The 23,294-nt window shown below is 36.4% G+C and overlaps 1 protein-coding gene across 1 annotated transcript in view; it reads right to left on the bottom strand.

Annotated features, from left to right (window-relative positions):
• MKLN1 (muskelin 1) overlaps positions 1 to 23,294 on the bottom strand; it is a 167,638-nt gene that overhangs the window by 117,854 nt on the left and 26,490 nt on the right. Inside the window, exon 2 of the mRNA XM_035021125.1 lies at positions 3,261 to 3,330. Within this exon, the coding sequence (XP_034877016.1) occupies positions 3,261 to 3,330 (70 nt within the window). The remainder of the gene's footprint in view (positions 1 to 3,260; positions 3,331 to 23,294) is intronic.

Here is a 23,294-nt window from a genome sequence, read left to right as displayed (position 1 = left end):
ATGGTGGGGGGGAGTGGAACTTAGAATCACTAAAAACAAATATGGAGAAATATAGACAATTCCTATAATTATATACTGCCTTCAAAATACTGTTCCACAACAAATAAAGAAAATTTCACAGTAAAGAGGTTACCACAATTTCAGTAATAATAAAAAATTATATATAATTCATTGGTAAAACAAAAACTGAGTAAAAACAAACACACACCAAATTTGAGGGCTCAATTTAAGTAAAATGAAAAAGTGAATAAGAAAAACATGATTGAAAACACAATATATTCGGGGCACCTGGGTGGCTCAGTTGTTAAGCTCAGTTGTTAAGTTGATCCCAGGGTCCTGGGATCAAGCCCCGCATCGGGCTCCCTGCTCAGCGGGAAGCCTGCTTCTCCCTCTCCCACTCCCCCTGCTTGTGTTCCCTCTCTCGCTCTCTCTGTCAAAAAAAAAAAAAAAAAAAAAAACTTAAAAAAAAAACAAACCACAATGTATTCAACCTCAGGGTGTAGTAGGTGGGGGGTATGCACCAACAACATACACAATGTAAGTCCACCAACATATGCAAAAAGGCTTGAATATAAACAGGCAAATGCAAATTAAAAGCATAGTGAGTTGGGGTGCCTGGGTGGCTCAGTCGGTTAAGCGGCTGCCTTCAGCTCAGGTCATTGATCCCGGGGTCCTGGGATCGAGCCCCGCATCAGGCTCCCTGCTCAGTAGGGAGCCTGCTTCTCCCTCTGCCTCTGCCTGCTGCTCTGCCTACTTGTGCTCTCTCTGTCAAATAAATTAAAAAAAAAAAAACAAAAAAAACTTAAAAAAAAAAAGGCATAGTGAATTCTAATGAAAGATCTAACAGACTGGCAAAACCTAAAAATCAGCCATAGAAGTGAAGGGGGAATGCAATGCACAATAACTTTCATATGCTGTCAGTGAGAGTAAATTATACAGCCATTTTGTAAAACAGTTTTGCATTACCTGAACATACACATACCCTATGATCCAACAACTGAGCTCCAAGGCATATATCCTAAAGAAAATCTTGTACATGTGTACCAGGAGACAACATACAAAATTGTTCATGGCAGCCTAGTCATAATAGCAAAAAACTATAAAAAACTGAAAAGCCTATCAACTGCAAAATGGTAAGTACATTTTGGCATACTTATACACTGGAATACTATACAGTAATGAAAATTAAGGAACTATAATTATACTCAGCAACATTAATAAATACCATAATGAAAAGCAGATCAAGATTTATGAGTGATTCAATTTAGATTTATACAAAGTCAAAGCCAGATAAAACTTAAATCATAGCATATGTATAAACATACATATATAATATGGTAAGAAGATGCTTAACAAAGCATGAAATTATAGTTACTGGGGTTGAGTTAGAGGACAAATAGAAGATGGGGTGCACAAGAAGCTTCAGAAGGTCGTGGACATTTTATATTTCTAAAGACAGTTAATGAATAAATAGATATTTTATTATTCCTTATACATACATAAAAAGTATGAATATATATTCTTTGGATGTATATTTTGCAATGGAACATTTATTTTTAAAAAGATTTTATTTATTTATTTGAGAGAGAGCAAGCATGTGCACACATGCACATGAGCTGCGAGAGGGGCAGAGGAAGAGGGAGAGAGAGAGAGGCAGACTCCCTGCTGAGCACAGAGCCCAACTCGGGGCTTGATCTTAAGACCCTGAGATCATGACCTGAGCCAAAACCAAGATCAGACACTTAACTGACTGAGCCACCCAGGCGCCCCTGCAATAGAACATTTAGACACCAGGTGATCTCAAAGGTATGTATATATATATATACACTTGTATATATATAAAAGGAAAAATAAGTATAGAGATTAGGCTTCCAAAAATTACATTAGAATAAAAAAAATAAGTTTTGGGCACCTGGGTGGCTCAGTTGGTTAGGTGACCTGAGCCCTGGAGTCCCGGGATCGAGTCCCACATCGGGCTCCCTGCTCAGCAGGGAGTCTGCTTCTCCCTCTGACCCTCCTCCCTACTCATGCTCTCTATCATTCTCTCTCTCTCTCTCAATAAATAAATAAATAAATAATCTTTAAAAAAAAAAATAAGTTTTACTTACCCATCTACTTTACCTATCAGAGCATGTATTCCCTCAAGGATATGGACATAGTAAGTTTTAATGCTTAAAGTATATAACTGAAAGAATGACTATTTTTATTTTTTTATTTTATTATTTTTTTATTTTTTTAAAGATTTTACTTATTTATTTGACAGAGAGAGAGACAGCGAGAGCAGGAACACAAGCAGGGGGAGTGGGAGAGGGAGAAGCAGGCTTCCCGCTGAGCAGGGAGCCCGATGTGGGACTCGATCCCAGGACCCTGGGATCATGACCTGAGCCGAAGGCAGATGCTTAACGATTGAGCCACCCAGGCGCCCGAAAGAATGACTATTTTTAAATTCAAATGACCTCAGACACCACTTGTCAAGGAAAGAATTTAGTTCATGGTCTTGACATCATCTAAATATACCACTTTAGTAAAATAACAAACTATATTAAGTTTATTTTCCCTAAAAGGCAGTCACTGAGTCACTGAGTCACTGAGTCAAAGTTCAACTTACTAACATTTCCTTAAACATTTACCGAATGACTGGAGTTTAAGTACAATAGAAGTCACAACCTCTGCTTAGATCAGCCCTCAGATCAGTTACTGCTCAAAACAGTAATGGCACCATAACCGGTTCTTTTCATTAATATTTTCCTCAAAAGGTATCAAGAAACTTAATCTTGCATCATTAGTAATGTAGAAAAAATACATATTAGATTTTAAATGCTCCAGTAGACAGGGGCACCTGGGTGGTTCAGTCGATTAAGCACCCGATTCTTGAATCATCTCAGGTCATGATCTCAGGGTTGTGAGATTGAGCCCTGTGTCGGGCTCCCATGCTCAGCACGGAATCTGCTTTAGATTCTCTTTCTCCCTCTCCCTCTGCTCATGTGCCCCCCTCAAAATAAATAAAATCTTTAAAAGTAAATAAATAAATACTCCAGTAGACAGAAGTAAAAAAGTCTATGCTTCATCAAACTCCACACTGCATTTGCCTATGAAATAAAAATTCTTCCAACATTTAAACAAACAAAAAAAAGGAAATAAAAGTCTATCTCACAATTTCAAAGACTGAGTAAGTTATTAATGGAGTCCAGATAACTCATGTCAATTAAATGCCTATTAAAATTTTGACTTCTAAATGGTATCAGGACCTACAATCTTACCTGGGGAGGATAGTTGCTCTCTGAAGACCACCTTGAAGATTGGTCATTTGGTTTATCCACTAAAATGTTCCTGAAATAAAGAAAATTATACAAATAATTAAAATAAGTGAATATGAATATGCAAAAAGAGGAATAATCTATCAGATGCTGAAATTATCATAAAGTTATATAAAGTCTGTAACTTGAGCAAAAAGAAACAATAAAACAGAGTAAGAAACAGAAAAGTTCTAGTATATATAAGATTTAAAAAAATACGATAAAGGTAGCATTTCAAACAATGGAGAAAAGCAAGAAAAATACTTCTACTTCATACCCGAGTGACAAAGTGAACAGATATGTTTAGAAATTTAAGATAAAAAAAGAAAATAAAATACCTAAGAATAAATAAAATACTATTTACACATATTGGGTATGTTATTATATTGCATACAATTATATTGTTATATATTACATATATGTGTGTTATATATATTATATGCAATATCATGTACATATATGTATATGCATATAACCAATCTTTTAGATTAAGAAATTTTTTTTTAAGATTATTTATTTGAGAGAAAGAAAGCGTATGAGTGAGAGGAGGGACAGAGGGAGGAGAGAGAAACTTTAGCAAACTCCACACTGAGCATGGAGCCTGACACAGGGCTCAATCTCATGACACTGAGAGATCGTGACCTAAGCCTAAACCAAGAGTCAGATGCTTAATAGATTGTGCCACCCAGGGACCCCTAAATTAAGAAGTCTTTAAAGCACAAGGTCAAAAACAGAACCGTGGGTAAAAAAAGGAAGTGATATAAGTAACTTTGGAAGATGGTGCTTTTGCTGGAAACCATAAGGCTAGAGAAAAATGGACCCATGCATAAAAACTGTACTGTATTTGATAAAGTTGTTTTTCACAGAGATATGGGTTAATTCTGAATCAGTTTACATGAATACTGGGGTTGAGCAATTAAGTAAATAGATGGTAGATGGTGGAATCAAGCTTCTCACTTTGGAGTGGAAAGTTATAGAAAAGCAAAGGGAGGAAGGTTAGAATGAACCCTGTGGTACTGGACATCACTTGAACTCATGTTTAGTTTAATATGGACACACATAAATAGATATGAAAATAATTATAGATATATATGTGCATGCATGCACAAACAACACACAAATATTATTTGCTAGCTCTGTTCACCAAGAGGGACTAGAAGTAGTGACACCCCAGTAGCAGTGAGTACACTCAGCACCCAGGTCTTGGTTTCTACCTAGCATTCCCCAATAAAAGAAAACAGGGATTCTCAGGCTGGTTCTAGAATTGGAACAGGTAATTCAGAAGATAAGCCTGGAGCACAGATTAAGAAATGAGAGAGATAGGGCGCCTGGGTGGCTCAGTTGGTTAAGCGACTGCCTTCGGCTCAGGTCATGATCCTGGAGTCCCTGGATCGAGTCCCGCATCGGGCTCCCTGCTCAGCAGGGAGTCTGCTTTGTCCTCTGACCCTATCCCCTCTCATGTGTTCTCTCTCTCTCAAATAAATAAATAAAATCTTAAAAAAAAAAAAAAAAAAGAAATGAGATAAATTAGTTTGCCTAAATATACATACACCTAAGAAGTGCCAAACTATTATTTTCTTCAATGTACAGATAAAGAAATGAGAGAGATACATTAATTTGCCTAAATATACATACATCTAAGAAGTCAGGATTTTAACCTGAGGCAGTCTGACTCCAAAGCCAATGTTCTTAATTACTACACTATACAGCCTAAGAATTATTTCCACTTCTTGGAACTTACCTAAAAAATAATCCAGGGGATGTAAATAATCCACATTCATCACAACACAGTTTATAATAGCAAACTGTAAACAACCTAATTGTATTACAATCAGGAATTAGACAAATTATTACATACTTGTGTTACAGAATACCATGTACTCATGTTCTACAAGCTAACTTTAATGTCATTGGAAAATGTTCACTACAAAGTAACTGAAGAGAAAAAGTAGTTTATAGTAGATACATGATGAATCAAGTGTTGTAAGTAATAATATTCATGCACGGAGAGAAAGACAAAGCATATACCAAATTGTCAATGCCACTTTCAATGATGAGATTACATGGACTTTTTTCCTTTTTTGTACTTTTCTAGCTTTCTAAAATTAACACATATTACTTTCATAATTAGTAAAAAAGGTGGATTTCTTTCTTAAAGATTTTATTGATTGACTGATTGATTGAGCATAACCAGGGGAAGGGGTAAAGGGAGAAGGAGAGAAAATCTCAAGCAGACTCTGTGCTGAGCAACAGAACCCGACACAGGGCTCAATCTCACAACCCTGAGATCATGATGTAAGCCAAAGAGTTGGACGCTCAACCAACGGAGCCACCCAGGTGCCCCAAAACAGTGTTTTAAGAATGAATTACAAAACACAAAATTGGAGGCACCTGGGTGGCTCAGTCGTTAAACGTCTGCCTTCGGCTCGGGTCGTGATCCCAGGATCCTGGGATCGAGCCCCGCATCGGGCTCCCTGCTCGGCGGGAAGCCTGCTTCTCCTTCTCCCACTCCCCTTGCTTGTGTTCCCTCTCTCGCTGTCTCTCCCTCTGAAATTTAAAAAAAAAAAACAAAAAAACACAAAATGAAGACAACCCTACATGAAAAAATACTATAGATCAAAGCTAAAGCTAAAAAACTAGGATTTTTTAAAAATCACTTTGACATGAATATTATAAAGCATGAAAGAAAATCTGATAAAGTGGGACCACAAAAATCATTCATGTTAATGAATGACATGAAGGAGCTAACAAGTCATAATGTGAAAAGTGAGCACACGGACCACTAAATGCAAAGTCAAGGGAGCAAACAGTTGCAATATGTTGTGGTCTTGTGAATTCTGCAATGCCTATTAAAACAGCCTTTTGGAGATTCAGCAGTTTGGATATCTGAAGCTAAAATTCAGGGGAAATGCCAGGACTGAAAAATACATGTGTCTTGGGGCGCCTGGGTGGCTCAGTCGTTAAGTGTCTGCCTTCAGCTCAGGTCATGATCCCAGGGTCCTGGGATCGAGCCCCACATCAGGCTCCCTGCTCAGTGGGGAGCCTGCTTCTCCCTCTCCCACTCCCCCTGCTTGTGTTCCCTCTCTCACTGTGTGTGTGTGTCTCTCTCTGTCAAATAAATAAAATCTTAAAAAATACATACATACATACATACATACATACATACATACATACATGTGTCTTTAGGGACATCAGTACATCATAGCTAAAATATTTAAAGCCTGACACTGAATGGGATGACATAAGGAATGAAATGGAGCTAGAGAAGGCAAAGGTCTCATTAAACTCTGGGGGTCCATCATTTTGGGGGTCTAGACGAGAAAGGTTGAGCAAAGGAGACTAAAAATGGACAAACATGAAGAAAAGAGAAACCCAGAAGTGTGTATGCCAAGTGAAAATATTTTAAGAAAAGAAGTGAAAGACTATGTAAAATGTTTCTGAGAAAATAGGGGTTGGGTGGTATTCATCCTCATATGCCTAACTCCAAGGCTAAATGATGCTACACACAAAATGCTTAATAAATATTTGATAATGGTATGAACAAATAAATAGGCAGCACTACAAAGAAAAAATTAAAGTAGATCCATCAGGGACGCCTGGGTGGCTCAGTCGTTAAGCGTCTGCCTTCAACTCAGGTCATGATCCTAGGGTCCTGGGATCAAGCCCCGCATCAGGCTCCCTGCTCTGTGGGAAGCCTGCTTCTCCCTCTCCCACTCCCCCTGCTTATGTTCCCTTTCTCGCTGTATCTCTGTCAAATAAATAAATAAAATCTTAAAAAAAAAATAAAGTAGATCCATCAAAGCATAAGATATATTACTCATACTTATTACCTATAACTTAAAGCTTATACTAAGTTAAAATAAAAATAAATGAGAAATGGGGCCCCTGGCTGGCTCATTCGGTGGAGCATGCAACTTGATCTTGGGGTTGTCAGTTTGAGCCCCACGATGGGTGTAGAGATTACTTAAAAAAATCTTTTTTAAATAAACAAAGGAGAACTAAAGTACAAACCAGAAATAAAGTGAGGTTAGCCTGAGGGGATTTGGATAGATGGATGCTCGAAGATAATCCTAATAATCTCCAGTCCCAACACTAGGTCAACTACTAGATACCTCTCCTGAGCTCAGCAGCTGACAGACACCAGAATCAGAACTCTTAAAACCACGACAAAAGCTTGGCCATAGTTGAAAACCAAGAGATCCATGGGCAGTTCTCTCCCCCAAAAATGGCATCAACTGCATGAGCATTTCTGGAACAATCTGCTAGTCTCCCTGGCCCACAAAGAGCTTTAGAAAGAGCTAACCTGGTAGACTGGGTTCCCTTTACCACTGAAGCTGAGATTGTACTTACCCTCTTAACTGAAGATATCCAGATACTGAGAGGTGTCTCCTGGTAACTCACAGAGAACTAACAACATAGAAAGAATACTGCGGATCTACCCACTATCTGAGTTACGGAAAGCTTTACCCAAAGAGTACACAATACACAATAGTTTGTATAGAAGAATAAATGAACAAAAAGACCTAAGAAAACTTATAAAAAAGAATAGTGAGAGAAAGTCATGTTATTAGCTTTTATAAACATTTCAAGTCCCTATTATTAAAAACAGTAGGGAATGGTATAGGTATAGACCTAGCTCAGAGAAACAAAAACCCAGAAATTGAGCCCAGTGTAGACCAGAATTTAATATTTGATTAAGGGGATATTTTATTTCAGTGGGAAATATAGTTATTAGTTAAATGATGCTTATACAACTGAATTATCTGTTGGGAGAAAATAAGCTAACTTTTGTCTAACACAAAATTAATCCCAATTAACAATTTAAACATACATACATACACAAAAATCTTAGAAAAAGTATTTAGGGGCCAATATAAACAACCAAAAGTGTTGGAAAGATCTTTTTGCCAAGAAACAGAGAAGCTGTAAAAGAAAAGACAGCTATTTCATTATAAAAAACTTAAATTCTGTATTACGAAAAACACCTTAATGAAAAATCAGAAACCCAAAACAGAAAAAAATGTTTGCAACTCATATGACTAATAAGATATTCATATCTAAAATGTGTAAAATATTGTTTCACATTGAGAATAAGACAAACACAATGAAAAATAAGCAGAATGTATGTTATTGAAATCATTAAGATGGCCAGTAAAAGCAGCAAAAATTTCTCTAGATCCCTGTATATTGTCTGCAGGGGAAAAAATTAACAGAATAAGATTTTTCACCCATCAAATTGATTAAATTAGATCCCTACTATCAGGAAATCAGGTAGAAAAGGTGGACATGGAAAGTCAATGTACAGCATCTATTAAAACTTTCAATGTACAGGGGCACCTGGGTGGCTCAGTTGGTTGGGTGTCCGACTCTTGGTTTTGGTTTGGGTCTTGGTCTTGGGATCATGAGACTGAACCCTACGTGAGCTCCACGCTCAGTGTGGAGTCTGTTTGGGATCTCACTCTCCCTCTCCCCACGCTCCTCACCCCCGCACACACTCTCTCTCTCTCTCTCCGAAAATAAATAAATACATCTTTTAAAAAAACCCACAAACTTTCCATGTACATATTCTTTTACTTAGCACTCTCATTTCAGAATCTATCCCATAAAAATAAAATCAGTACATAAGGACATACACAGAGAGACTAGTACATATGAGTCTGTTTAATGTAGCATTTTTTATAGTACTAGAGAAAAGATTAAATAAATTATAGAACATATAAACCATGGAACATTATACTGCTATTAAAGAGTAATTCAGGTCTATGTCAGCTAACTTGGAGACATTCCTGCAATGTAAGAATCAAAGAAGCATGTATGATTCTATTGTTATAAAAAAACTATTATTTACATATTTATATATAATTAACAAGCATGTATGGTATGATCCAATTTATATCAAATAATACAAAGCAAGCACAAATACAATAAGCCTAAAATGAAGCATAAGTACTATTAAGGGATTTTACTGATTTTCTATCTGTCATATTGTTCAGATTTTTGTAATAAACATTATTTATATAAATAGTAAAAATAATTATCGTAAAAATACTACAGTTGAGATGACGACAAACTTTCCTTATTTCTGGCAAACTGACTACACTAAGATCCGATGATCAAATCAGGCTCAACTTTTCTTTCTTTTTAAGGACATAGGAGATGCAGAAGCAAATGATAAGAGATTACTGGCTCTTAAAATTTTTAAGTAAGAGATCATTTCCCAAAGCTTTAAGTCAACTATAGATTGTTTTTAATTCTCCCTCCCAGATGTTCCTTTCCTCAATCCATTTCCACTCTCCTTCAAGGCAAATGAGAAACTAGTTCAGGGCAGTGAGTATTAACACAGACCCTTCACCAACAGTAACAAGAACCACTATGAAAGCATTCTATAAGACATGTTCTTCACTATCCTTCCTGGTGTACTTCCCAAAGACCTTATAAAATCCACCACCACTACTGGTACAATAATAGCTTTCCTTCTTCTAATTCTCAGAACTAAGCAAGAGACGTTAACCTCTCACACTACACATTTCAAACACAATGCAGTTCACTATCTCTGGTTTCTAAAAGGGAAAATACCCCATCTACAGCCTCTGCTGAAGGAGCAATCCTAGACAGATGTTTTATACCTGTGACTTTCCCTAACAACTATCTAAATGACAGCTAATCTAGACTGGCTAGTGACCAATGATAGGAAATGCCATGGGCCAGTAAAAAAGTATAAAACAAAAAAAATGTATAAGTAAACAGAAACATTGAAAGAGCAAAAAAATATACAGAGTAAGAATAAGAGAGAGAAGAGAATAAGCCAGTCAGTAGTAAGATAAGAACGTAGCAGACATAAAAAAGAAATGACTCCAGGTAGCAACAGAGAATAGAAACTGATGGCTTAAGTTCCAGTTGCCAGGAGGCTGTTTCTGCCAACCAAAGGAATGTGACCCAACACCCTTCTAGATACTTAATGACTAATTTTAACATTTTTACTATTGTCTGAAAAAAATAAATAAATGACAAGCAAAGAAAAAAGTTACAGAAGACACAATTCAGTATAGAAACTACATGACTCAATAAAGACTAATCTACTAATGGTAGGTATCTGCCATCCTAAAAAAGATTTAAAATACAAAATGCAAATAATAACTGAGAACTGGTCAAGAGGAACTGAGAAGGAAGATGGGTTGAAGACTAAAATGATTTCCCATTTCAGCAGGTTTTCTAAAATGTACACTTTAAAATTAAAATGTACATTTTCATGCCTACCAATGCAGGATGAAAACTGAAGGCAATAAAAATGAACCACAATAAGTCTCTTAGACACAGAATACAAAGACAAGGCTGTAATTGAATTCTTCAATTAGGACTATAGAAATTTATAGTGAAACACATGGACAAATGAAATATGTAATACAGTGTTAACTTTCTCTAAGTTATGTCTCTATTTTGCATATTTTTACATGTGCTAAAATATATACTACCAAAAAACATCAGAAACAATCTATTAAAATTCATCATAAGAAGATAATTTACTGGACATTTTGAGTTCAAGTCAGCAAATTAAAAATCTTTTTTTGATTAAATATACTCAAACCCTAAGCCTACTTGGCAATACCTTTTAAATCACTGCTCTTAAGAACACTTAAAATAAATATAAAAAGCAGCACTTGGGCAAAAAAATGGAGCATTTAACATTTTTTTTCTGCTAATGGATGATGCTCAGCATACTCATCAGTAAATCCAGTCGATTTTAAATTGAGAGTTTTAGATACTCAAAAGCTACCTCTAATTTTGATGTGAAAAGGTCAGTCGAGCAGAGTTTTAAGGATTCAAGTCTGGAATATTTTCCTTTTTATGGTTTAAAAACACTGTACTAAAACCTGTGCCCTTTTTGTTGAATGACGTGAAAAAATGGATCTAGAAGATTTAAACTTTGACTAGGAATCATAAGATTATGGAGGTTGGCCACTAATTGGTTGGGTTAAGCACATCACATAATCTCATAGAGTTTTAATGCCTTTATCTGCAGTGCAAAGAGAAAGGTTAAATTCCTTGGTCTCAAGTTTCTTCCGGCTCTATCAGAGCAGCTGCATTGCACAATTCTAGAAAACACCATTCATGAGAACATGCTAACATTCTACAATTCTGTAAAAAGCCTTTTATATCCTTTATTGAAGGTATCATGTATAATCCTCCCCCTACATAGCAGTTAATAACAACACACAACCCACTGATTGTAACAGAGCTTCCATTACGTGTGAACACTGCTGGGGTACCACCATAATAACAGTAAAACAATGGGTACCTGGGGCCAAAAAGATTATGATCTATTTTTTAATAAACAATAAATGGAGATAGCATAAAACTTAGGAGACAAAAATTATTCAATAAAAAATTAATTCAAAATGCAAAAATAGAAATCAACTAAAAATCAATTTGGAAAATCCACAGCTATAAAGAGCATACTATAAAAATTATAGCTTCTTCACAACAACAAAAATTTTTTTAAAAATTATAGCTTCTTCAAAAATCACTTACACTTGGACATACTGTAGAGGTTTAGACTCCTTCCCAAATACTTCCTAATTTTCACAAAGAACCATGGTGGGGAGGGGGCCTGCTGTAAACTGAAGTTACTTAATTCAACAAATATTTACTGAGTCCTATATGCCAGACATTGTGCTGGGCTCTAGGAATACAGTGATATATAAGATAGACAGGATCCCCACTTGTGATGCTAATGTTCAAATAAGAAGCAGCAGAAAATAAACAAGTAGAGTTGTAAACAAGATAATTATAAACTGCTAAAAGTGTTATAAAAGAAACAAACAAGGAACTGACATACAGCAGGGAGTTCCTTTACTTGGAGTGGTTAAAAAAAAAACCCTCTGAAAAAATGCTAACTATTCTAATTTAAAGGAGCTACCCAAAATGAAAAAAAAAAAACAACAAATCAATTCTTTACAAAGGAACCAACAAGTTTAGGGTGTCTGGGTGGCTCAGTCAGTTAAGCATCTGCCTTGGGCTCAGGTCATGATTCTCCCTCTACCTCTGCCTGCTTCTCCCTCTGCCCCTCTCCCGCCTGGTGCTCACGCTCTCTCTCTCTCTTGCAAAAATAAAAAAATAAAATCTTAAAAAAAAAAAAAAAAAAAAAAGGAACCAACAAGTTTAAAATTCTAGCAATAGAAAATAATCTGACCAAGGAAGTCTGAGAACTGGATAAAGTCAGATAATGATAATGTTCTCACAGGCTCCACGATGAGGTAAATGCAAAGAAGGCAGGAAATCTCTAAGGAGATGAGAACATTAAAAAAAAAAAAAAAAAAAAGAATGGTGGTGCGCCTGGGTGGCTAAGTCATTAAGCACTGCCTTCTGCTCAGGTCATGATCCCAGGGTCCTGGGATGGAGCCCCGCATCGGGCTCCCCCGTCCGCGGGAAGCCTGCTTCTCCCTCTCCTACTCCCCCTGCTTGTGTTCCCTCTCTCGCGCTCTCTCTCTCTGTCAAATAAATAAATAAATAAAATCTTAAAAAAAGAAATGGTGATTCTAGATTCTAAGAGGATTTCAGAACTATCTCACATTCATTCTCTTACTTTTAGAAGAAGAGACCCCACTCTGAAATGAAATTGCAAAGAAGAGAGAATAAATTAAGCAAAGCATAAAAAATGTCAACCTCAGGAGAGAGAAGATTCATATTCTTGGTGGGCAGAGATCTAAGTCATATAGACCTCAAAAGTACAACAGCATAATATATTTAAAGGTGACTCTTCAGAAAGCATAGTTTCCAGACTCCTGGAAAACACACTTATAAAGGCAAAAAGCTTTACTTTATCTCGAAAGTCCAATTTTTAAAATACTTCACAAAGCTCAAAAACCACATCCCTTCTGCCTATAGAAGTTCTAAAACTACCGAAAACCAAACTTGTTTAAACACTAGAAACTGGGGCGCCTGGGTGGCTCAGTCGTTAAGCGTCTGCCTTCAGCTCAGGTCATGATCCTAGGGTCCTGGGATTGAGCCCCGCATCGGGCTCCCTGCTCAGTGGGGAGCCTGCTTCTCCCTCTCCCACTCCCCCTGCTTGTGTTCCCTCTCTCGCTGTCTCTCTCTCTGTCAAATAAATAAATAAAATCTTTTAAAAAATAAATAAATAAATAAAAATAAAGACTAGAAACTAAAATGAAAGTCTACAATAATTAGGAAAAACATCAAATGTGAAACAAATAATGCTCTAACAGATAATAAAAACGTGAGAAATAATGCAGTCACAAAAAAGATAAACGTCATTATTATTTCAACATGACCTAACCAAAATTTTAAAAATAGTTGAAGTTTAATAAGGAACAATAAGTCAAAATTACAACAGCTCAGAAATATTACAATAGGAATTACTATTATGACTCTCCAGTGAAAACCCAAACCAGAAAAAGAAAGAAATGATAAAAGATTAGAGGACGAAAAAATAAAATAGAAACCAAAAAAAAAAAAAAAAATCAACAATAAAAGAGGTCAATGAAACCACGAGCTGGTTCTTTGAAAAAGTCAACAAAATTCATAAACCTTTAGGCAGACTTATCAAGACAAAAAGAGAGAAGATGCAAATAAAATCAGAAATGAAAGAGGAAAAATAACAACTGACACAAGAGAAATACAAAGGATTGTAAGAGAACGTTATGAAAAATTATATGCCAACAAACTGGACAATGAAAAATTAATATGCCAACGAAAAATTATATGCCAACAAATTGGACAACCCAGAAGAAATGGAAAAATTCCTACAAACATATAACCTCCCAAAATTGAATCAGAAAGAAACAGAAAATTTGAACAAATTATCAGCAATGAAATTGAATCAGTAATCAAAAAACTCTCAACAGGGCACCTGGGTGGCTCAGTCCGTTGAGTAGCCATCTCTTGATTTGGCTCAGGTCATGATCTCAGGGTTGTGAGACTGAGCCCTGCGTGGGGTTCCGAGCTCAGCACAGAATGTGCTTGTCTCTCTCCCTCCCTCTCTGCTCCTACCCCAGCTCCCACAGCTCACAGCAGCGCTTTCTCTCCCTCCCTCTCAAATAAATAAAGTCTAAAAAAAAAAAAATCCCACACAATAAAATCGACTCCCTTCTCCCCCCTGCTAAAAAATGCCTAATAAAGAAAAAACAGATTAGAAAGTGAGTAAACATAATAAAACAGATACAAAAGAAAGCAAGAGTAAGTAGGTGATTCAATAAATATATAATTGGAATCAGACAGGTATTTCAAACTGCTGCAAGCAAATCTTCCTAAAATAAGACCCAAATCTACACAATAAAAGAAAGCACGGTATGTCTGGGAAATTCAATCCAGTATATTCCTAATACAAACTATTAGACTTAAATTTTTTTTTTCTGAAGTTATTTACACATCCAGGTAAAAAGACCAAGTTACTTATAAGAAAAGGAAGATTACAGTGTCAGAGTGCCTGGATGGCTCAGTTGGTTAAGCATCTGACTTCAGCTTGGGTCATGATCCCAGGGTCCTGGGATGGAGCCCAACACCCAGGCACCACACTTAACAGGGAGTCTGCTTCTCCCTCTCCCTTTGCCCCTCCCCCTGATGGTGTGTGTTTGTGTGCACGTGCTCGCTCTCTCATATAAATTAAATCTTAAAAAAAAAAAGAAAATTATAGTGTCAAGAAACTTCACAACTGTTTTATACTCAAATAAAACGAAACAAAAATTTTAAGATACCCAAGCACATGTGTATCATATGAAACTAGAACTGTCCTTCAAGTTTAAAGGCATAGATTAGTTAACATGTAAAAGTTCCCTAAGAAACCTACTAAAGAACAAACTATATGTATCCAAGAAATAACTTGAAAAGCTTCAGGATAGTCTGGTCGTGTGAACTAAAGACACTTACCAATAGAACTAAAACTAACCACGAAAAGGAAGAATGACCTAACAGTATGTAAAATTGTTCTCAAAGTAGAAAGGATAGCTCTATCAAAAAATGGGAGAAAAATAGAAGAGATCATCACTTAAAATTAGATGCTGGGAGAGAGAGAAGAAGAGGAGGTCCCTAGCTAACTTCCTCAGGGAGTCTTAAGAGTGTTACATTAGGGGCACCTGGGTGGCTCGGTCAGTTAAGCAGTTAAATGTCTGACTTCAGCTCAGGTTCTGATCTCAGGGTCCTGGGATCAAGCCCCATGTCAGGCTCCCCGCTTAGTGGGGAGTCTGCTTCTCCCCCGCTGTTTCCCTCTGTCCCTCCCCCTGCTCATCCTCTCTCCTCAAATAAATAAAATCTTAAAAAAAACAAAAACAAAAATGATACATTAAAGAGACTGAATTGAAGGGAACAACAACAACAAAAACAAAATAAAAAAGCACAAACCATCCTAAATGCCAAAACAAACTTATTTTAATAAGAAAAAGACCAAAGAAAAAGGATGACCTAATGAAAGATTTTGTGTGTTCACATGTGTATGTGTAAAATATGCCACACACCCTGCTCAGCGGGAAGCCTGCCTCTCCCACTCCCCCTGCTTGTGTTCCCTCTCTCGCTGTCTCTCTCTCTGTCAAATAAATAAAATCTTTAAAAAAAAAAAAAAATGCCACAAAACCTTAGGGTGGAACTGTGATCAAACATATCAATGAACATAATGGGCCCAACAACATTTTAAAAGTTTTTAGATGTTAAAACGGCAAAAATCCAATTCTCTGATGTAGATAAGAGACATAAATAAAACAAAGTGATTTCAGCAGTTATATATTGAAAAGGAATTTGCAAAGACAGACCAGGCAAATACAAATAATAAGAAAGCAGGTGGAAATATTGATTTCCGACAAGATAAAATTCAGAACCTAAAGCAAAAATAAGAGTACTTTATAATTAAAATACTACAGTCTACAATACACATTAATGCTAGATAGTATTTGCAAATTTTTTTAACACCAAAAAACACCAAAATTCAAAAGGAAACACCAAAATAAAAAAACTGCCCCTCAATGTGAAAAGTAAAAATAAAAATAAAAAGTATTAAAAATTCTTGGGTCAAAGGAGAAATATAAAGCAAACTGCAGTTTCTACAAAATAATGCTAACAGCAATGTAACAGAGTATAGTTGCACTTTCCAATAGAACTTTCTTCAATGGTAGAAATATTCTATATCTGCACTGTCTAATACAATAGCCACTAGACACGTAGCTACTGAATGAGTACTTAAAATGTGGCTAATGAGACTGAGGAAGTGAAATTTTAATTTAATTTTAAATCCATTTCAAATTGCTATATGTTTAAAATAACCATTAGATATATGTTATCTATCATATAACCACTTGATATGTTATGCATATATCATAGTATAGCTCTATACAGTATAGCAAAAAATCATAAAATTTAGTAACTATGTCAATATAAATGAGTAATTAAATATATGAAAAATTAAAGTGAGAAAGGAACAGGTAGCAAAATGCAAATATATATATAAAAAAAAAAAGCTCCTGGGGCACCTGGCTAGCTCAGTCAATGGAGCATGTGACTCGATTTCCAGGTTGTGGGTTCAAGCCCTGCATTGGGTGTAGAGATTACTTAAAAATAAAATCTTAAAAAAAGAAAAAAAAAAGCTGCTGAGCAGAGAGTGTTTTAAGAGTCACAAAGCTACTTTGCAAAAGTCTTTGGAGATAAATCTGAAAACTCAGATGAAATGTGCAACTCTCGGGGGGGGGAAAAATGTACCAACTGACCCCAGTAGACACAGAAAGTCAAGAGAGAAATTTCCACACAAGAAAGAGTTATCAGAATTCAAGCATCAAAAAACAGCAAGTACAGATGGTTCCAGTAAGGAAATCTATCAAAACATTTAAAAAGAATAGACCCAATATAACCTAAACTATTCAAGAACACAGTAAAAAGATAAAAGCATGTTTTTTTTGTTTTTTTTTTTTTTTAAGATTTTATTTATTTATTTGAGAGAGAGAGAATGACAGACAGAGAGCATGAGAGGGAGGAGGGTCAGAGGGAGAAGCAGACTCCCTGCCGAGCAGGGAGCCCGATGCGGGACTCGATCCTGGGACTCCAGGATCATGACCTGAGCCGAAGGCAGTCACTTAACCGACTGAGCCACCCAGGCGCCCAAGATAAAATTATGTTTTAATGAAGCTAGCATATAGACTGATATCAAATCTGATAAAGACTACTAACAGAAGTACACAGTAGATTATAAATCAACTTCAGTTATGCTGACAAAAAAATCTCTTATGAAAATCCTATAAGAAGTGCTAGAAAGTAAAAAACTACAGCATTGGGCGCCTGGGTGGCTCAGATGGTTAAGCGTCTGCCTTCGGCTCAGGTCATGATCCCAGGGTCCTGAGATCGAGTCCCACATCGGGCTCCCGGCTCAGCGGGGAGCCTGCTTCTCCCTCTGACCCTCTCCCCTCTCATGCTGTTTCTCTCTCGCTCGCTCTCTAAAAAATAAATAAAATCTTTAAAAAAAAAAAAAAAAAAAAAACCTACAGCATTAAAAAGTCAAAACCTAGTATGTGTTATTCCAAAAATGCAAGGGTGCTTCATTATTAGGTCCCCCATTAATATAATGTCATAATAAAAGATCTAAAGAAAAAGATTATTTGATCATTTCAATAGATGCCTCAAAAAAACAGCTGATAAAGTTCAACACTCAATTACGACAAAAGCACTCAACCTTACAAAAATTATGTGTATATCTTTAACTTGATTTTATATACATATAAAACATATAACCAAAAGCCAGCACTTTTTATAACATTTAAACACTAGAAACATTTCTACCAAAATCAAGGACAAAGATGCCCTTTATCACAACTATTAACCTTATAATGAAGGTATTAGCCAATATAATTTTAATAGGGAAAGCAAAGGGATGTCCAGATTCAGCTCCAAAATACAAAAACTTGTAAAAGTTATCTATCACTCCTATCTAGACAAGACAAAAGTGAATTAAAAATCAAGGACTTTTCTTAGGTCCTTCAAAGAGCTGAGGTTACTGAGGAAACCACAACCATGAAATCTAGATAGATAAGACAGAATCACAGGTGAGATCACAGCTTACCCCAAGCAGAAGCCAATGGAGACAATAATTGATAGGAATAATTAATATGTCATTTTGACAAATCTTGGGAGACTGAATGTGGACTATCTTGAGAGAAACTCCTGGAGGCATGGTCTCAGGGATATCCCACACTTTTGTGGGTTTTACTTCCAGTAAAAGAAGAGAAAAACCCCCACCTGGAACAAGGTAGTTTAGCAACTATTTTTTAAGTACTCCCAGAGTTTCTTCATAACGAAAGCCAGCCTTCTAAAGGCAACTACTTTACCAGAGCCTTACCCTACCTAGGGAAGAGCAATTAGATAACCCTACCCCCTCCAGTCTTCCTTTCTCACATAAGGGGAGGGGGGGGGGAAAGGCTAAGAAGAGTCCAGAGACTTAGTCCCAGTTAAAACTGGGATTTAATAATAAGATTAGAAAATCGTTGCCCAACCTCACTTAACCATCACAACAGGAGCAATGTATAATAGCACACGTTACAACTGAGCGAGATACAGGACACGCTAGTCTAAGTATTTCTTTGGGAACTCAAAAACAAAAACAAAACAAAAAACTAAAACAAAGAAAAAAGGCGGGGAGGGAAACAAGAACACTAAAAGAAATTATGCTTCTAGCACTTAGGGTTACAATAAACATTAGATAGCCCAAACTCTAATCTGAAGAACGCAAAATCTCAAACTAAAAAGCCTAGTTACCTCAGTTCCCATTACCCAATATATCATAGCTGGCTTCCAACAAAAAACTGAAAAGCATGCCAAAAGGCAAGAAAAAATTCTTTTTAGTTTTTTAAAAAGATTTTATTTATTTTAGAGAGATGGGGGGACAGGGGAGAGGGAGAGGATCTCAAGCAGGCTCTGCACTAGTGTGGAGCCCGACTCGGGGCTTGATCTCATGGCCCTGAGATCATGACCTGAGCCAAAATCAAGAGTCAGACACTTAATCAACTAAGCCACCCAGACACCCCAACTTGTTTTGTCTTTTTTTTTTTTTTTTAAGATTTTATTTATCTATTTGTCAGAGAGAAAGAGAGAGCACAAGCAGGGGGAGTGCCAGGCAGAGTGAGAAGCAGGCAGTGAGAAGCAGGCTCCCGGCTGAGCAAGGAGCCCAATGTGGGACTCAATCCCAGGACCCTGAGATCATGACCTGAGCCAAAGACAGACACTTAACCAACTGAGCCACCCAGGCATCTCTGCTTTGTCTCTTAAGGCTGTTTTTTCTTGAGGCACCTGGGTGGCTCAGTTGGTAATCTTTTTTTTTTTTTTCAAGATTTTATTTATTTATTTGACAGAGAGAGAGAGAGAGCAAGAGAGGGAACACAAACAGGGGGAGTGGGAGAGGGAGAAGCAGGCTTCCCGCTGAGCAGGGAGCCCAGTGTAGGGTTCAATCCCAGGACCCCAGGATAATGACCTGAACTGAAGGCAGATACTTACTGCCTGAGCCACCCAGGTGCCCCTCAATTGGTTAATCTTCTGACTCCTGATTTTGGCTCAGGTCATGATCTCAGGGTCATGAGATCGAGCCCCAAGTCAGGCTCCTCACTGGGGGCAGAGCCTGCTTAAAATGCTCTCTTTCTCTCCCTCTGCCTTTCTCTCCTATCTAAAACAAATTAATTAGTTAATTAAATTTTTTAAAAAGAGAGACAAAGGAAGCATCAGATTCAGATTCGAACATGACACCGATTTTGGAATTACTTAGCAGAGAACTTTAAAATAACTACAATTAATATCTTAAGGAAAAAGTAGACAACATGCAAGGCAGATGGGTAATGTACCAAGGAAAGAGTAAGTGAACTTGAAGATATGTCAGCAGAAAGTTCCCAAACTGAAAAAGAAAAAAAAATTTTTAAAGGAAAAGAATATCAAAGAACTGTGAGAAAATTACAAAAGCTATAACATTTGCTTAAGTGCGGTAACAGGAAAAGAGAATAAAGAGTGGAAGAAATATCTGAAGTAAGTAATAATGACTGGAAATTTTCCAAAACTAATGACAGACACCAAACCACATATCCAGGAAACTCAGAGAAAAAACCAAGCAGGATACATAAAACAAACACACAAACCAAAAAAACCCAAAAAACAAACAAAACCCAAAAACCTACATGGATGCATTACTGTATTCAAACTGCTGTAAACCAAAGAAAAAGAGAAAATCATTTTGAAGGAAACCAGTGGGGAAAACTCCTTACCTATGCAAGAACAAGGATAATTAGTTTGAACTTCTCAAACCATACAATCAAGGAGTAAATGAAATGCTTCTAAGCACTGAAAGAATAAAACCTCCAACCCCAAATTCTATATCCAGAAAAACTGTCCTTTAAAAGTGAAGGAAAAATAAATACTTCCTAAAACAAAACCCGAGGAAATCTGTCACCAGTAGGTCTGCCTTGCATGAAAGTGAAAAGAAGTTCTTTGAAGTAAAATGATATGGGTCAAAAACCTGGATCTATATAAAGAGGGTCAGGTGATGATTAAATGAAGATAAAGTAAAAAAATGTATTTTCTTATTCTTAACTGAATAAACTGTTCATTGGGTGATTATGGCATATGAAAAAGAGAAATGAATTAGAACAATGGTATAAGGGATGGGAGGGAGGAATTACAAATACTCTGGTATAAAGTACCTAAACTACCTGTGAAACAGTATACTGTCATTTAAAGCTAGATTTGATTAGTTGCAAATGTGTACTGCAAACTCTGAGACAACCACTAAAAATATATTTAAAAGAAGCGTAATTGATATGCTAAGAGAAAAGAAAATGAAATCACACTGACTATTCATTTCAAATCAGAGAAGGCAGGAAAAACAGGAGGAATTAAGAAAAGAACCAAAGAAAATGTGCAATAAGTATAAAATAGTTACAAATATGGTTGGTATCAATCTAATTGTATCAATAATTGATTTAAATATAAATGGTCTAAATAAACCAACTGTAAGACACAGACTGTCAGAGTTTAAAAAAAAAAATAAGAACACCCAAATATACTGTCTATAAGAAACCCACCATAAATCTAAGGACACAATAGATGAAAAGTAAAGACATAGAGAAAGATATACCATGCTTTCAAAAGAAAGCTAGAGTCACTATATTAATGTCAGAAAAAAGACTTAAGAATAAGAAAAATTCTCACACATAAGGGAGGGTATTACATAATGAAAAAAGTGTCAATTCTCCAAGAAGATAGAACAATCTTTAATCTGTCTGAACCCCCCAAAAAAGTGTCAAAATACTTGAGGGAAAAACTGACAGAAAGGCAAAAAGCAATAGACAAATCCACTATTGTAACTGAAGACATCAACATCCCCCTATCAGTAATTGACAGATCAAGCAGGCAGAAACTCAGTAAGAATACAGCTGAATTGAACAGTACCATCAATCAACTGGATCTAATGAACATTTATTGAATATTTTTTTTAAAGATTTTATTTATTTATTTGACAGAGAGAGACACAGCTAGAGAGGGAACATAAGCAGGGAGAGTGGGAGAGGGAGAAGCAGGCTCCCCACGGAGCAGGGAGCCTAACACGGGGCTCGATCCCAGGACCCTGGGATCATGACCTGAGCCGAAGGCAGACACTTAACAACTAAGCCACCCAGGCACCCTTTTATTGAATATTTTATCCAGTGCAGAATACACATTCTCCCTTCACCAAGGTAAACCATAAAACACATATTAATAAATGTAGAAGAACAGAAAATCATACAAAGAATGCTCTTGGACCACAATGGAATTAAATTAGAAATCAGTAACAGAAAGATATGTGGAAAATCCCAAAATATTTGGAGTAAACAATACACTTCTAAAATAGTATGTGGGTCAAGTCTCAATATAAATTTTAAAATATATTGAAGTAAATAAAAGTAAAAACAAAACATCAAAGTTTGTGTGATGAAGCCAAAGCAAAACTTAGAAGGATACTTACAGCACTGAATGCATATATTAGAGAAAGATCTAAAATCAAGCACCCACGCTTCCACCCTTGGCAACTACAGAACGAAGAGCAATTTAAGCATAAAGCAAGCAGAGATGGTAAATAACAAAAAGAAAAAATCAGTGAAACACAAAACTATAAAACTCTTAGAAGATAACAGGAGAAAATCTAGGTGACTTGGATATGACAGTGACTTTTTAATTACAACACCAAAAGCAAAATCCATGAAAGAAAAATTGGTAAGATTTTATTAAAATTAAAAATTTCTACTCTGCAAAAGACACCATCAAGAGAAGTAAACAACAAAACACAGATGGGGAGAAAATCCCATGCAGAATAATTCTGAATAGATTATGTAGATATCCCACTCTAATGGAAAAGAGGGTAATTCCTTACTTTATGTGTAGGCCATGTGTGGACTGTGCACAGTAACTTTCTTCCAAGAGTACAGTATGGAAAGAGGAAAAAGGAGTAACTTGACAGTGGAGAAACCTGACAAACACTACCTCAGCCAGGTGATCAAGGACAAAATCAATGGTGAAAAATCATACTAATAGTATGTATCCTTGTGACAAAAATGACACTTTATCTCTCTGATCTTCCTACCCAAACCCCAAAACCCCTGTCTTATAATCATGAAGGGGGAAAAATCATACAAATTCCAATAGGGGGCACCCTACAATATACAGTATTCCTCAAAATGTCAAGTCATCAAAAACAAAATCTAAGAAATTGTCACCACTCAGAGGAGCCTAGGAAACATGACAATTAAATGTAATGTGGTGGAACACCTGGGTGGCACAGTTGGTTAGGCGTCTGACTCTTGGTTTCGGCTCAGGTCATGACTCAGGGTTGTGAGATCAAGCCCCACATCAAGCACCGAGGCTCTACAGTCAGCGCAGAGTCTGCTTGAGTTCTCTCTCCTTCTCCTACTGCCCCTCACACGTGTGCTCTCTCTCTCATAAATCAATCTTTTAAATAAATAAATAAATAAATAAATAAATAAATAAATAAATAAATAA

Source organism: Mirounga leonina, unplaced genomic scaffold, assembly GCF_011800145.1.
Source record: "Mirounga leonina isolate KUSES-001 unplaced genomic scaffold, KU_Mleo_1.0 Mir_174, whole genome shotgun sequence".
NCBI classification, from domain to species: domain Eukaryota; kingdom Metazoa; phylum Chordata; class Mammalia; order Carnivora; family Phocidae; genus Mirounga; species Mirounga leonina.
This window is presented reverse-complemented; position numbering and strand designations above follow the sequence as displayed.